We start from the raw sequence: 17187 nt of genomic DNA on the forward strand, positions 1-17187 counted from the left end.
AATTACGTGGATAGGGCAGGGAGGGTGGGCCCGGGTAAGACGCTCTGTCAGAGAGCCGGTGCACACTCGATGGACTGAATGGCCTCCTTCTGCATTGTAAAAATGATATTATTTTTGTTGCAGGTGTACACAGCAAAGCAATGTTACAGCAGCTCTGACATTATACTGAAGGCTTCAGCTGCTGCAGAGACTGTCCCCAGGAGCATAGGAAATGAGTCAATACGGTTTCAGTTTTTTCAAGCAATGAAGTCCTTTATTAGAAAGGAAAGGATGGGTCCCCATCAGCTTTCACTGTAACCATTCAGGTGCCATCCCTGAGTATCAGCGATTATATTTACAGTGCTTTACAGTCATTTGTTTCCAGATACTGGAATATAAATAAGCAATTAAATCTAAGCGTTCAAACATTGCGTTTTTACAGATCAGAAAGCTTTCTGAATATTAAGCAACCATTTCAAATATACAGCAACACAAAACAACAGTAAATACTGTCCAGATAATTATATACAATACAAATAACCCAGTATGGGTCACTGTCTCAGAGCATAACATGACTGATATCTGCTGCTCTAAGTGCTACACACACAATGGGATCATTCTTAACCCTTTCATTCCCTCCCTTATTCTGAAATCAAGGAGCAAGGATTCACGCAGCTCTAAGAGCTGTTGAGGGGGCACGAATGAAAGGGTTAGAAAAAAATGATGCAATTTTATGTTAAAAGACGATGTCAAGAAAATATTAAATGTGCTCAATGCAAATCAGGTTCGATCTTTAGCCTGCGCTGAGTAAACTTCTCTCAGTGAGAAGGAGGCAGGCTACAATCTTAACGTCCTCAGAGTAAGATGGGGAAGTTCCAATTTCTGCTTCTCGAGCCTGGAATCAAGTATCAATAGTAAAAGTACATGGGCATAAGTGGGATGCACGGTGGCACAGTGGTTAGCACTGCTGCCTCACAGTGCCAGGGACACAGGTTCGATTCCAGCCTCGGCTCACTGTCTGTGTGGAGTTCGCACGTTTTCCCCGTGTCGGCGTGGGTTTCCTCCGGGTGCTCCGGTTTCCTCCCACACTCCAAAGATGTGCGGGTTAGGTTGATTGGCCATGCTAAATTGCCCCTTAGTGTCAGGGGGATTAGCGGGGTAAATACGTGGGGTTACGGGGATAGGGCCTGGGTGGGATTGTTGCTGGTGGGCCGAATGGCCTCCTTTTGCACTACAGGGATTCAATGATACCATGAGAGCATCTCTGATGCGCCCCCAAATTAAATACTGTGTCATTTTAGACAGTGGCCTCAGGTAATCCATCTGATCCACACAAATGATTGGAGTGGGTGGGTTAAAAACAGGGCAAAGGTCAAGTGGTTTTTAAGAAGGGACAATGATTCAACGATTTCTTTTTAGAAAAAAAATCTCTCTTCAACTAGGCTCAGTTATTTGACGCAGAATAAAAAAAGATTTGCAAATAAGTGGCCTTATGACTTTTATAAAAAATTACAGTGTGTAACACCATTTTGAAGTCATTTTGCAATGGAGTGATATTTCGCAATACCAAACATTACGATTAATAGAATTAATCAAACAGAATTTTCAGTCAGTCTTCCATTAACTGTTAGTGCAGCACATTTTCCAAATTAATTCCAAAAGAGTTTCACGAGTAGCCAACTCCTTTACACGCCATTAATTCATAGGATTCTAACAGCAAGGGAAGAAAAGTGCTTTCACGTAGAGACAGACCTCAGGAATAATCAGAGGCCGCGTCTAAGAGCCTCCAACAGCCAGCCTTGAACACAAGCTTTACCAGTGACATCGTACAATGAACACAGATAGTAAAGTAAGAGGAATCCTTTCAGGAAATCTCAAATTATCTTTTAATCCCACCTCGGGCAGTCTTGAGACAAAATCATTCTCCAGATTTGACGAGAAATTGGAAATTATTCAACATTCTTCAGGCATGTTCAGTCCCATGTTTTAGCATCCACTGAAATGGAATCTTTGAAACATCATGGCACTGCCTAGCATCTGAAATAGTGGCTCCAACTCAGAGCAGCCTTCCTCAGCAGGTTGAGCAGAACCTGCTCCTAGCGTCTGGCTTTTTAAGTGTCACAATGAAAAGCAGTGAATGTTTAAGGTTGGCTCAGGGAGGAGTCGTTTACATTCCTAAAGATTAGCCGATACATCGGCAACACTTGCAATTTCACACTCGGGGAAAATTAATTACACAACATACATACACACACACACACACACGCACAATCGCGCAACCTCTGTGATGTCTGTTAGCTTCCTGTTCTGCTCAGACTCAGAGCATGGCTCTGTTCCGTACCAAACAGGAGGGAGACACTAAAGACGATTGATAAATTTGGGCCGCACAGCAGCCCTAACATCTGGCAGTGTGCATTAACACTGCTACAACAACAAAAAAGCTTCACAGCTAAGTATACAGTGGTCACCACAGCCCCTTTAGATACCGGGGTTACATGGGACGAGGTTAGAGGTTAGTAAGTAACGTTGCGAGGACACCACGGGGTATCAGGATACAGGAGGCAATGGATTGAGCGAAACCTAGAGAAAACAAGAAAACAATCGATTAGTTTAATGGTACATGAGACAAATAGTCTTCTTAAAGCTAAAGTTTATTTATTAGTCACAAGTAAGGCTTACATTAACACTGCAATGAAGTTATTGTGAAATTCCCCTAGTCGTCACACTCCGGCGCCTGTTCGGGTATACTGAGGGAGAATTTAGCATGGCCAATGCACCCTAACCAGCACATCTTTGGACTGTGGGAGGAAACTGGAGCGCCCGTAAAAAACCCACGCAGACACGGGGAGAATGTGCAGACTCAGCACAGACAGTGACCCAAGCCGGGAAATCGAACCCGGGTCCCTGGCGCTGTGAGGCAGCAGTGCTAACCACTGTGCCACCTCTTGCAACTTACAGTTAAAATGACTTGCAATCAGAATTGTTTCCACTTCAAGTTAGTGACTGATATTGAGTGGAAAGATCTGAATATAATTCAGAGCTTTGTGTGGCGCAAGCTTTACAGTTTAAACTTGTTCATTTATCACCTTGTGCTGCTGAACTAATCTATCACTGCCTCTGGACAATGAACTGCAGACAGAATTACTGCCACGCCAGAGTTATCACACTCAATTGTTTGCTCAATAAAACAAGCCAAGGTTCTTATCACAGCACAAGTATTTGGTTTCGTTCCAGTTACCCATTTGTTCGGAATGGCTAGGGTGACAACTGGCAGGCTGGATGCTTCCGAGACTTCTGATACAGAAGTGATTGGAGTTGCAAATGATTCCAACTTAATAACAGCCTGGATTAAAGTTTTTTTTAAGTTCACTTATTAGTGTCACAAATTGGCTTACATTAACACTGCAATGAAGTTACTGTGAAAATCTCCAAGTCGCCACACTCCGGCGCCTGTTCCGGTACACTGAGGGAGAATTTAGCATGGCCAATCCACCTAACCAGCACGTTGTACGGACTGTGGGAGGGAACTGGAGCACCCGGAGGAAACCCACGCAGACACGGGGAGAATGTGCAGACTCTGCACAGACAGTGACCCAAGCCGGGAATTGAACCTGGGTCCCTGGCACTGTGAGGCAGCAGTGCTAACCACTGGGATGCCCTTAATTGTGTTGAACTCACTAAGTGCAGCCACTTTAATGCTGCAGGGATCGGTGCTGGGGCCTCAACTGTTTACCATATACATAGACGATCTGGAGGAGGGGACCGAGTGTAGGGTAACAAAGTTTGCAGATGACACAAAGATGAGTGGGAAAGCGAATTGCGTGGAGGATGCGGAAAGTCTGCAGAGAGATTTGGATAGGCTAAGTGAGTGGGCGAGGATCTGGCAGATGGAGTATAACGTTGACAAGTGTGAGATTATCCACTTTGGAAGGAATAATAGTAAAATGGACTATTATTTAAATGGTGAAAAATTACAACATGCTACTGTGCAGAGGGACCTGGGGGTCCTTGTGCATGAATCGCAAAAATTCAGTTTGCAGGTGGTCAAGAAGGCAAATGGAATGTTGGCCTTTATCGCGAAGGGGATGGAGTATAAAAGCAGGGAGGTCTTGCTGCAATTGTACAAGGTACTGGTGAGGCCACAACTAGGGTACTGTGTGCAATTTTGGTCCCCTTATTTGCGGAAGGATATATTGGCCTTGGAGGGAGTACAGAGAAGGATCACCAGGTTGATACCGGAGATGAGGGGATTAGCTCATGAGGAGAGATTGAGTAGATTGGGCCTGTAGTCGTTGGAGTTTAGAAGGCTGAGGGGAGATCTTATAGAGACATATAAGATAACAAAGGGGCTAGACAGAGTAGAGGCAGAGAGATTCTTTCCACTTAGAAAGGAAACAAGAACTAGAGGACACAGCCTCAAAATAAGGGGGAGTCAGTTTAGAACAGAGTTGAGGAGGAACTTCTTCTCTCAGAGGGTAGTGAATCTCTGGAATTCTCTGCCCATTGAAGCAGTGGAGGCTACCTTGTTAAATATGTTTAAGACACAGGTAGATAGATTTCTGATCAATAAGGGAATTAAGGGTTATGGGGAGCGGGCGGGTAAGTGGAACTAAACCACTATCAAATCAGCCATGATCTTATTGAATGGCGGGGCAGGCTCGAGGGGCTAGATGGCCTACTCCTGCTCCTATTTCTTATGTTCTTATGTTCTTATTAGTGCTCCACTGTCAATGCTTAGCTTACTGAAGGCAGATAATCTGCTCCCTCACCCCTCACCACCCCCCCTTCCACCCCACCCACCACCCAAGCAACGTCTATGGAAATAGTTCTGCTACGTGCACTGCCCACAATATCCTGATCATTTCCGTTAACAGCTAGAAAATCATGGGCCCTCCGCACCAATCTCTTCAATTTGTGCTTCTAGCTAGCAAGCTTTTCCAAAAAGAGCTTTGACTCATCAGCAACCCCCGCCCACCCCTTCCTACATTGACCAATATCGTCAAAGCATAAAACGTAGTAAAGAAAATGCCTTGAGTATACAACAGAACCCAGATAGCTCTTTATACACCACAAGGTGCTTGCTTAATGCAATTGGTATTTGTCTCTTCAGTGGTTCTCCAGCAAGTTAACTACAAAGAGGAAACCACCTTTATAAGAATTAGTTTCTGCACACTTTATAACAAGCAGAAATGAGTTTTTCAGCAGCGATTGGAATGGAATTAGAGGTTTTATTGGTGATGAGGGCTGTGTGACTTTGAAACTCTCTGCCTCAAAAGGGAGGGTCATTGAATATTTTTAAGACAGAGGTGGACGAGGGCTGGAATTCTCCGGCCGTTCACGCCGGCGGGATTCTCCGGTCCCGCTGGGAGCCCATGGGTTTCCCGCCGGCTTGGGGTGATGTCAATGGGAATTCCCATTGGAAGCGGCGGGACCAGAGAATCCCGCCACCAGCAAACAACACGCCACCTCCCGCTGGCGGGAAACACACGGCTTGGAGGCCGGGGAATCTCACCCAAGGTTCTCGTTAGGCAGGGGAGGTAGATGGGAATGTGGAATTCGAAACATAACAGATCATAGAAACAAGAAGCAGGAGTAGGCCATTCGGCCCTTCGAGCCTGCTCTGCCATTCATTTTGATCATCGAATTCAATATCCTGATCCCCCCCCTTTCCTTTGACCCCTTTAGCCCCAATAGAAACATAGAGCCCATGGTCAGCCATGATCTTAAGGCAGAGCAGGCTTGAGGAGCTGAATGGCCTACTTTTGCACCTAATTCTATGTTTGGAGCATCTCTGTAACAAAGCACATGCTTAATCTCTAATGTTAACTAGGCTGCTGAATTCATGCATGGCAATGGAATCTCACACTTACCGAGATGGATCCTCCTCAATGGAGAAACCTCCCTTCAGGTTAATCGCATTCCTTTTATTTTCAAATGTGCCGTAGCTCAACGTGACCTGAAATACAGAGCAGTTCAATTCTTAACAGCGTGACATTTCTTCCTGAGGAACGGGCACAATCTCTTACTGAAATACTGTCAGGCTGGTTGCCATGTCCGCTGCTTACCTGGTTGGGAATGTCAGCTCTCATGACTTGCTGCAGGTTCTCCAAGTGCGAGTGGAACAGGTTACTCCGAATCAGTCTCACGCCCAGAATGGCCTCGATGATGTAGCCAATGGTACAGTCGTCGGGAAGGCGGATTTTCTCCGCAGTGTTCATGAAGTGCCCTCCGCTGTGGAGAAATGTAGGAAGCAGAAATTGGGATACGGTGCTTGGTTCAAGGCAGCTCACCCCAGCTGGGGAGGCTTGTAACAAAATATTCAAATATCCAACAAATCCTCAACAATTAGATTAGGATGTAGATTTATATAGACAATCTTATATTTTAATTCATTGGATGTGGGTGTCGCTGGCTGGGCCAGTCTCTAGGGCCTAATTACCCTAGAAGTGAGCCCATTTCAGAGGGCAGTTAAGAGTCATAAAATCCTTACAATGCAGAAGGAGGCCACTTGGCCCATCGAGCCTGCACTGATGACAATCCCATCCAGGCCCTATCCCCGTTACCCCATGTATTTATCCTACTAATCTCCCTGACACTAGGGTTAATTTAGCATGGCCAATCCACCCAACGAGCATATCTTTGGTCTGTGGGAGGAAACCAGAGCACCCGGAGGAAACCCATGCAGACACGGGGAGAACATGCAGACTCCACACAGACAATCACCCAAGCCAGGAATCGAACCCAGGTCCCTGGCATTGTGAGGCAGCAGTGCTAACGCTGTTCCATCATGCCGCCCCTGGAGCACTCAGAGGGAACCCACGTAGACATGGGGAGAATGTGCAAATTCCACACAGTTACCCAAGGTTGGAATTGAACCGGGACCCCTGACACTGAGGCAGCAGTGCTAACCACTGTGTCGCCCCACTGTGCCACCCCAGTCTTTTAACTGCTCTCTGAAATGGCCCCAGTAATCGCTGTGGATCTGGAGTCACATGTAAGCCAGACCAGTTAAGGATGGCAGATTTCCTTTCCTCAAAGACATTAGTGAACCAGATGGGTTTTCCCTACAATTGACAATAGACTTTTAATGCCAGATTTTTCGACCATAGTGGAACTTGGACCCAGGTCCCCAAAACATTACCCCGGGGTCTCTGGATTACTAATCCAGTGACAATCACAACTGTATCAGGCATAGGGATGTGATGGCAAAGTGGTATTAAATATTTCATTTGAACTTTTAAAATATATACAAGCAGTATTACGTCAAGCTTGAAATCGATTTCTCACTTGGCTGTTTGGGAAGGGAATCAATGTGTGTCACTTGTTTGAATAAATGTGGGAAAATTGGTTTATTATTCAAAAAGGTCCCAGTCAGAAAACAGCTACTGCGGACAACATGCAAATGCTCAAGGCGTGTGTGTTTGGCAGTGCCCATACCTTGCCCAGGGACTCATCTTCAGCGCCAGTCCTCGGCTAATACAGAATCCAGCCCCACCAGTCGCAAACCAGAAATGTACTGGGCGCTGCGAGAAAAGAACATCATTAAATAAAATACCATCCTCTTTCAATGCCCTCACTGCCCAATCAACTCTAAGAAACACAAAGGCACTGGCACAAAGATGTAGCAAGATACCCAAGTTAGCTTATCCAATTTTCAGGGAGGGGGTGACCCAGGATGCCAAACCCCTTCCCCAAAGATTTATTCTTTGCCTTAACCATGGTTTAGTTGGTGGCACCCTCACCTCCGAGTTAGGAGCTTCTAGATTGTTCCTCCAGTGACTGGACTCCAGAAACCTAGGCTGGTATTGCCTCTCCGTGCAGTACTGAGAGAGTGCTGCGCTGTCGGAGGTGTCCGCTTTTGGATGAGGCCCCATTTACCCCCTCAGGTGGGGGTAGAAGATTCCATGACACTGTTTCAAAGAGTAGGGGAGTTCGCCTGAGCGGACTGGCCTCTATCAATACCTGGCCATTGTCGCACTGTGGGATCTTGCAGTGCACAAATGGGCTGCCACATTTTATACATTACAACAGGGGCCACACTTCAGAAAGAGCTTTGTTGGCTGTACAAAAAACTCTGGGGTGTCCCGAGGTTCTGGAAAGTAATGCAAGCCTTTCTTTTAAACAGCTAAATGTTAACTCTTGCTCTGCCCACTAAAGACCTTGGCAAATTATGTTAAACAGCCATCTGTGCCAAGATAAAAGAACCATCTGTGCCAATCTCCACTAACGATTGATTCACTCCATCATTTCTTTCATCAGTGTCTCCACACCTACCATTTTATTTTCGCTAATCCTTTCTGTGGCCTCGATGGGTCTGTCCAGACTTGGTTTCCCAATGTAAATGTCCTGGGTGTGTGGGTACTGTGCCAACAGCTTCACCAGAGTGCGGGTATTCACATAATTATCATCATCAACATGACAAAACCACCTGTAAAGGTAGAATGGTAACATCAGTTCACAGCTCCGGAGATCCCAACAGGCAAAACATTGACTTGTCAAATGATCTCCATGCTTCTCTCCTCACTCCATCTGCCTCTCTCTCTCTCTCGCACATATGCTCTCCCTTATTTTTTATTCTCTCGCCCTCTTTCAACGCCTCACCAACTCCTTCTTAATCTCATTCTCCACCTCTCTCACCTTAGAATCATCGAACCCCTCCAGTGCAGACAGAGGCCATTCGGCCCATCAAATCTGCACCGACCACAATCCCACCCAGGCCCTATACACGTAACCTCACATATTTACCCCACTAATCCCCTGACACTAGGGGCAATTTAGCATGGCCAATCAACCTAACCCGCACATCTTTGGACTGTGGGAGGAAACCGGAGCACCCGGAGCAAACCCACGCAGACACGGGGAGAAAGTGCAAACTCCACACAGACAGTGACCCGCGGCTGGAATCGAACCCAAGTCCCTCCCTGAGATTGCGAAGGCGAGAGTGAGGAACAGGTAAGAAGGTGGCACGGTGGCACAGTGGTTAGCACTGCTGCTTCACAGCGCCAGGGACGTGGGTTCGATTCCCAGCTTGGGTCACTGTCTGTGTGGAGTTTGCACATTCTCCCCGTGTCTGTGTGGGTTTCCTCCAGATGCTCCGGTTTCCTCCCACAATCCGAAAGACGTGCTGGTTAGGTGCATTGGCCATGCTAAATTCTCCCTCAATGTACCCGAGCAGGCACCAGAGTGTGGCGACTGGGGGATTTTCACAGTAATTTCATTGCAGTGTTAATGTAAGCCTACTTGTGACACTAATAAATAAGCTTTTAAACTTTAAACTATAAATAAATAAACTTGAATCGGGGAAGAAGGAAGGGGGACCAACCTTAACATTGAAAATAAAACATTTACGTAAAGCATATTCCCACCAGATTACAGCAGCCCTCTAACCAAAATATCAAGTACTTTCCGGAATGTTCCAGTTTTATGATAGCTTAGCCGAGAGTTTGACTGGGCTCAGATTTCGTCCCACTCTACACCACATTTTCTGCATTTCCTTCCTTCCCCTTCAATCCCCTTTTCTCCAAGGTGCTGACTTTAGCTGCTCTTTGGGTCACTTCAGCTCCCTAGTGCTTTGCCCTCTTGGCTATTCTTCATATAACCCCAGGAATGCAGAGATATATTCTACGCCGAGGGTCCCCCCCATAGCATCGCCTGAACCTGTTCTCACTCAAATTCCTTACATGTAATGGAGTCAGTGCACAATAGGGAGCAGCCAGGATCCTGGCTGAGATTATTTCCTCTCCTTAGAATCCCTACAGTGCAAGATGAGGCCCATCAAGTCTGCATTGACTCTCCGACAGAGCATCTTACACCCAGGCCCTATCCCCACAACTCCATGTATTTACCACACTAATCCCCTTAACCTACACATTTTTGGACACTAAGGAGCAATTTAGCATGGCCAATCCACCCAACCTGCAAATCTTTGGAGTGTGGGAGGAAACCGGAGCACCCAGAGGAAACCCAGGCAGACACGGGGAGAATGTGCAAACTCCACACAGACAGTGACCCAAGCCGGGAATTGAACCCGGGTCTCTGGCGCTGTGAGGCAGCAGTGCTAACCACTGTGCCACCCTTAGGACAGGGATGGTGAAGCTGAATTCTAGCTCTTCCTCTAAATTCATATCACTTTTGGAAGGATGCGGAGGCATTGCAGGAAGTGTAGAAAAGATCCACAAGAATGGTTCCAGGGATGAGGAACTTCAGTTATGAAGATGGATTGGAGAAGTTAGAGCTGTTTTCCTCAGGGAAAATAAGATTCGAGAGGTGATTTGATAAGAACGAGGAGTGGGCCATCTGGCCCCTCGAGCTTGCTCCGCCATTCAGTAAGATCATGGCTGATCTTTTCATGGACTCAGCTCCACTTACCCGCCCGCTCACCCTAACCCTTAATTCCATAACTGTTCAAATATTTATCTATCCTTACCTTGCAAACATTCAATAAACTTGATAGAGGCATTCAAAACCTTGAAGGGTCGAGACAAATTCTAGATAACTGTTATCAATTTCTCAGAAGGCTAAGGAAATTCAGCATTTCCGCTACAACTTTCACCAACATTTACAGATGCACCATAGAAAGCATTTGTTTCCATTTGTATCATAGCTTGGTATGGCTCCTGCTCTGACCAAGACCACTAGAAACTACGAAAGGTTGCAAACGTAGCCCAGTCCATCATATAAGCCAGCCTCCCATCCACTGATTCCATCTACACTTCCTGCTGCCTCGGGAAAGCAGCCAGCATAATCAAGACCGCACGCTAACCCGGACATGCTCTCTTCCACCTTCTTCCGTCGGGAAAAAGATACAAAAGTCTGAAAACGCTTACCAACTTATGCTAAAACAGCTTCTTTCCTGCTATCATCAGACTTTTGAAGAGTCCTATCATATTTTAAGCTGATCTTTCCCTTCACCCTACCCGTAGCTGCAACACTATGTTCTGCATTCTATCCTTTTCCTATTCCCCTGTGTATTTTATGAACAGTATGTTTTGCCTGCATAGTGCGCGAGAAACAATACTTTTCACTGTATCCCAATACATGTACAGTGGCATAGTTCCAGGGATTCCGGGTTCAATTGGCTTGGGTCACTGTCAGTGTGGATGAATAACTGTACATTCTCCCCATGTCTGCATGGGTTTCCTCCGGGTGCTCCGGTTTCCTCCCACAGTCCGAAAGACGTGCTGGTTAGGTGCATTGGCCATGCTAAATTCTCCCTCAGGTGTAACCGAACAGGCGCCGGATGTGGCGACTAGGCGATTTTCACAGTAACTTCATTGCAGTGTTGTCAGCTTATTGTGACACTAAACTTAAACTTTAATGTGACAATAATAAATCAAATCAGTATAGCATGTGATGCAGTTCTCTATAACACCACTGGAGGAGCTACTGCTCTCGTGCCTTGCTGCTTTCCCCCTCCGTTACTTACTTTTTTCCTGATTCAATAAACTTGTCGTATTCCACCGCCATCTTGCAGGAGAGAGCTTGTCGACTGTGAGCAGCTGAGCAGTTAGTGTTGACCATGTGGCCTGCTAGTGGGGAAAGGAAACTCACATTAGCAATGACATAGAATCCCTACCGTGCAGCAGGAGGCCATTTGGCCCATTGAGCTTGCATCGAACACAATCCCACCCTGACCCTATCCCCATAACCCCAAATATTTACCCTGCTAGTCCCTCTGACACGAAGGGGTAATTTAACATGGCCAATCCACCTAACCCACACATCTTTTTGTACACTACGGCACAATTTAGCATGACCGATGCACCTAACCTACACTTCTTTGGACTGTGGGAGGAAACCGGAGCACCCGGAGGAAACCCACGGGGAGAATGTGCAAACTGCACACAGACAGTGACCCAAACCGGGAATCGAACCCGAGTCCCTGGCGCTGTGAGGCAGCAGTGCTAACCACTGTGCCACCATGCCACTCCCAATGCTTTACACAGAGGACACTGGGCAAAGGCTACAGATGGACACAAGCACATGACACCAGTGTGCGTCACGCTCGTTGAACGACAAGTTCAGGAATCCTGGCGTCAACACAATTCCTGCTCGGATGAACGAGAATCCGGCTTTCCAACTCATGCTGGAAAAGGAAGTGAGATTTTGGAATGGCCTCACCACAAAGCAGAGCCAAAACTCCAGTTAACAAACAAAGTTTCTTTCTATCCTCCTCCCTCCCCCTCCTTTCTTTCACCAGGTCTGTGCAAACTGACCCACGGGTGAAGCGGCTTAGAAGCATTTAAGTTGCAGCGTTTGGTAACAACACAATCAAAGTTGCAGACAGCTGCAGTCTTGCAGCAAGCAGCAGGGGGGGGGGGGGGGGGGGGTGAATCAGGGCTCGGAACTTAAATGTTCCTGCTCAGTCTGGAGTCAGGGCAGCCACAATCCCCATGGCAACCAGCCTTTTTTTTCTTCTTCTCCCTCTCAATCAATTTTATTCAAGGGCATCCCACGCGACAGGTGGTAGATAGTGGGAAAGTTTGAGTTGAATAGGGTCCGAGTTATGAGACGCTGACAACTATCTATCATAATCATCACTTTGGGACTTCAAAATGCAGGGGCATTCAAAGGTTCACAGAATCCCTGCAGTGCAGGAGGTGGCCATTCGGCCCATCGAGCCTGCACCCACAACAATCCCACCCAGGCCCTATCCCCATAACCTCAAGTATTTACCCTGCCAATCCCCCTGACACTAAGACACAATTTAGTATGGCCAATCCACCTAACATGCACATTTTTGGACACTGAGGGGCAATTTAACATGGCCAATCAACCTAACCTGCACATCCTTAGACACTAAAGGCACAATTTAGCATGGCCAATCCACCTAACCTATACATCTTTGGACACTGAGAGGCAATTTAGGATGGCCAATCCACCAAACCCGCAAATCTTTGTACACTAAGGCACAATTTAGCACGGCCAATCCACCTAACCTGCACACCTTTGGACCGTGGGAGGAAACTGGAGCACCTGGAGGAAACCCACGCAGACGTGGGGAGAACGTGCGAGCTCTGTACAGTCACCCAAATCAGAATGGAACCCAGGCCCTAGCGCTGTGAAGCAGCAGTACTAACCACTGTGCCATTATGCCACCCACGGTGCTCAGACAATGGCCTGAAGGCACCCATCTCTACTCAAATCAACTCCCGGGGGGGTGGGGTCTCTGTTGTAACAAATCCACAATTTTAATCAAATGGCAATCACACTAGAAACCAAATCGCTTCATCTGACCACAGTTTTATTTTACTCCTGGAACCAATTAGTCAATACATTTACCACAATTGAATAATCGCTCACAACCAGAATGGTGGGCTCGTTTACAGGGGTAAAATCAATCCCCCTCAACTCTCTAACGCTTTGCAGCCTCAGTGAACGAGAGATTACTCCTGACAGCAGAAGGATACCCTTGTTTCTTTTTTTGCTAATTGATCTCAGTGAACAGATGGCCCTCCGAAATGCTGGGGAATTTCGTCATTAGTGGTTATGAGATGAGAGTCCCTTCCAGATAGAGGGGCAGGTGTACAGCAAGGACCCCGTGCGACCCCAGAAAGAGTTCCCACGACTCACCTGTCTTTTTCTTTAGTTCCTCGTCCTCTCCATCAGTGAAAATATACGTCTGGAAAACAAAATTAGGGAACATGAACTTCAAACCAGTCCACTAAGAGCCCGGCTGCTATTTCTCAGGGTCTTTAATGCTGCGATGGCGTAGTATTATGGAAGGGATGTAGAAATAGAAAACTTGTGGACGTGGCTATGTACAGACTTTATGCCTTAATTATTTCACTGTATGTTCATGGATTCCATACAACACAAAAAGTTGCCGTCATTATTTTATGGACACAATTGCATAGAAATTCATGGGTTGTTTGTTTTGGGGCTCTTATTGCTGAGAATAACTTGCGCAAAGTGATTCAAAGTCTTGTTATCTGATCCTTCCCCCCACCCACTTCCCCCCAGGACAAGCCTCTGCCCAAATCCACCTGCTCAGTTTACCCTCTCCCACCCCCTCCAACCCCTTTTTGTCAGCCTTGATTTTTATTCCCAGACTACCCAGCGTCAGTAGAGTTTGCAGTGAGTCGGAATAATGCTAAATTTATTCCAAACAGAGCTTAAACAAGTCAAACAAGCTCAAAATGTGAAGGGGGGGGGGGGTTGGCAGCGGTGAGGGGAGGGTCGGGGGGGGGGGGGGGGTGTGAAGAAATGGGAAGCAATGAGAAGCAAACCTCCCCACATAAAGATCTGTTGTGTCGCTTTCTGTGTTTAGCCGCTGCCTCTCCATAGCAACCTGTCCAGAGCTCCACAGCATCCCAGCTCTACAAGTAACCGAGGACAAAGGGGAGAGGTGACCCCTGGGATCCCTTAACATAAGGACCATTGTAACGTAGCCTGTCACCAAGAAGCACAACCATTCACCAATAGCCTTACAGCCAGTGCCTCAAAGTGCCAGCGTGTTAACCATCAAGTGACTGCAAGTCGCAATCCAGCAGCTCATTGAAGAATTATTTTTCTCTTCGAATGTAACTCGGCTTTGTTCATTCAAGAACCATTAAAAGGCACGATACTCCACGGTACAAGTGCGACTCCAGCATCGTGATAACTCGTCTTTCGATGTTCCTCGAGTTTTTCTTCCCTGCGACCACTTTCCTTTATTTAGAAAGTGATACACTGTGGGTGGGGCAGGATAACACCTCAGGCGGCACGGTAGCACAGTGGTTAGCACGGCTGCTTCACAGCTCCAGGGACCTGGGTTCGATTCCCGGCTTGGGTCACTGTCTGTGTGGAGTTTGCACATTCTCCTCGTGTCTGCGCGGGTTTCCTCCGGGTGCTCCGGTTTCCTCCCACAGTCCAAAGATTGCGGGTTAGGTTGATTGGCTATGCTAAAATTGCCCCTTATTGTTCTGAGATGCGTAGGTTAGAGGGATTAGTGGGTAAAATATGTAGGGATATGGGGGTAGGGCCTGGGTGGGATTGTGGATGGTGCATACTTGATGGGCCGAATGGCCTCTTTCTGTACTGTTGGGCTTCTATGCTTCTATGAGGCACTGTGGCACGGGCTTTACGCCAGCTCTGACAAAGCGTCATGGCCGGCACGGTGGTTAGCACTGCTGCCTCACAGCGCCAGGGACCCGGGTTCGATTCCTGGCTTGGGTCACTGTCTGTTCTACCCATGTCTGCGCGGGTTTCCTCTGGGTGCTCCAGTTTCCTCCCACACTCCAAAGATGCGTGGGTTCGTTGGATTGGCCATGTTAAGTTGCCCCTTAGTGTCAGTGGGACTAGCAGGGTAAATACGTGGGGTTAAGGGGTTAGGGCATGGGTGGGACTGTGGTCAGTGCAGCTTCGATGGGCCAAATGGCCTCCTTCTGCACTGTCAGGATTCTATGAACATCTCTGGCACTGCTGCCAGTCTTATGCCACTTGACTTGTTTTATCTTTAGGCCAGACCTGTTTACATAGTCAACAGCCGACATATTTCTACAGTGACACGGCTGCAGTGAGTCACTTAGGGCCGGTTGCAGGGAGCAGGAGCTAACCCCTCTGTGTGTGTATATGTGTGTCTTTGAGCTGATGCCAAAGTGCATTCGCGCCACTTACCTGCCTGTTTGAACAGCTAACTGCAGGCAGCTGGTGAGCAGTTCAGAGAGGCTGCCATTGTGTTTGCACTCAGGGTGGAGTTGGTTGTGGTGTGCGGGAGGAGGGTGTGTGTGTGTGTAGAAGAGTCGGCAAGTTAAGACAGCTGAGGACTCAACTCCCAGCGGGAAAAACAAATATTTAAGGAAAGGCGGGGGGCGGGGGGGTGAAGGGAGGCACGCACTGCATAACCATCTGTCGACTTCAGATACCAGAACAATACAGAGGGATAGAGAGAGAGAGAGAGAAAGGAACTGGGGAGGGGGGAGGGGGGGGGGCAGAAGGAAAACAGAATAACTTCTGCTCCAGTGCCACACAAGCCCCTGTGTATTCAAGGCATACCACTCCCCAACCCGCATTAAACTCTCCTCACAATGGCAAGGATTCCGTGCTTGAATTAAGTCGTCAGTAAGGAAAGTAAAAACATGTTTTAGCTGATTAGCATACAGCTGAGCGATTTAAACAAAGGTGGGGGGAGGGAGGGGACCAAGCTCGCTCTTTTAAGTTAAAGGGACGCCTTCTGGCCACCTGTAAGTTTCATTACCAGCTTTCATGTGACAACACATTCTGCTGTCGTCTGTAACTTGGCAAGATTCATTGTGCTTTATTTCATGGGAGAGCTGGTGGAATTTGGGACAAAGCGTTGTCCAAATTTTTTAGCAGCTTATGCACATTAATGACCCACTGAAGTGCACCTTTGGGGTTGATGTAGATCCTTCTATTGCTAACCTCCAAATGCAAATCATAGAATACCTACAGGACAGGAGGAGGCCAATCAGCCCATCAAACCTGCATCAACAACAATCCCCCCCCCCCAGCCAAGCTCTATTCCCGCAATCCTGCTTGTCCCCCTGACACTAAGGGGCAATTTAGCATAGCCAATCAACCGAACCCATGCATCCCTGGAGTGTGGGAGGAAACCCACGCAGCCACAGGGAGAATGTGCAGGCTCCACACAGACAGTCACCCAAGCCAGAATTGAACCCGGGTCCCTGGCGCTGAGGCAGCAGTGCTAACCACTGTGCCACCGTGCACCTAAACAGCACACACAGGGTTTGTTGCCAACTTTACCCAAAGGCTTTTACGGAAACGCCTTCATACGCCACCAGACATCACATAGAAAATAGGAGCAGGAGGCCATTCAGCCCATCGCACCTGCCTGCCATTCAATGTGATCATGGTTTATCTCAAACGCCAACATCCAACTCTTTTCCCATACCCCATGATGCTTTTAGTGTCTAAAGTTCTATCTCTTCTTTAAATCCTCTTATCAGAATGATTCATCAGGTGCTGGGCATGCACAAATATTTTCATTGTTGGATAACAATGGCAGTCATTTTGATACAAAGCCATGGTGTATCAGTGCTTAGAACGCACCAGGCTGCTTGTTTGTGTCTGATCGGAATTTAGCAATTTTCCTTCCAAATTTCAGCTTCGAGCTCACCTCCCCCCCGAACGTGGTAACTTGTTTAACAGGTGCCAACAGTTCTCATCAATTGGCCATTCCTCTTGTGCAAGCCAAAATGGGTGGAAAGTTGGCAAGCTGTTTGACCATGAAGGGCATCGTCACTATAC

General features: G+C 47.3%; 1 protein-coding gene across 2 annotated transcripts in view; it reads right to left on the minus strand.

Moving 5' to 3' along the window:
- Positions 1 to 237: 237 nt before the first annotated feature.
- The window catches only part of lfng (LFNG O-fucosylpeptide 3-beta-N-acetylglucosaminyltransferase), a 32010-nt gene continuing 15060 nt past the window's right edge, over positions 238 to 17187 (minus strand). Inside the window, exons 2-8 of one of the 2 annotated variants that reach the window (XM_078240061.1) lie at positions 13552 to 13600; positions 11405 to 11507; positions 8254 to 8407; positions 7417 to 7502; positions 6045 to 6210; positions 5850 to 5935; positions 238 to 2559 (exon numbers count right to left, since the gene is read on the minus strand). In XM_078240061.1, the coding sequence (XP_078096187.1) occupies positions 2493 to 2559; positions 5850 to 5935; positions 6045 to 6210; positions 7417 to 7502; positions 8254 to 8407; positions 11405 to 11507; positions 13552 to 13600 (711 nt within the window). In that variant the 3' untranslated portion in view covers positions 238 to 2492. The remainder of the gene's footprint in view (positions 2560 to 5849; positions 5936 to 6044; positions 6211 to 7416; positions 7503 to 8253; positions 8408 to 11404; positions 11508 to 13551; positions 13601 to 17187) is intronic. The other variant, XM_078240060.1, reaches the window with a different exon arrangement.

Source organism: Mustelus asterias, chromosome 23 (genome assembly GCF_964213995.1).
Source record: "Mustelus asterias chromosome 23, sMusAst1.hap1.1, whole genome shotgun sequence".
In the NCBI taxonomy this organism is placed as follows: Eukaryota; Metazoa; Chordata; class Chondrichthyes; order Carcharhiniformes; family Triakidae; genus Mustelus; species Mustelus asterias.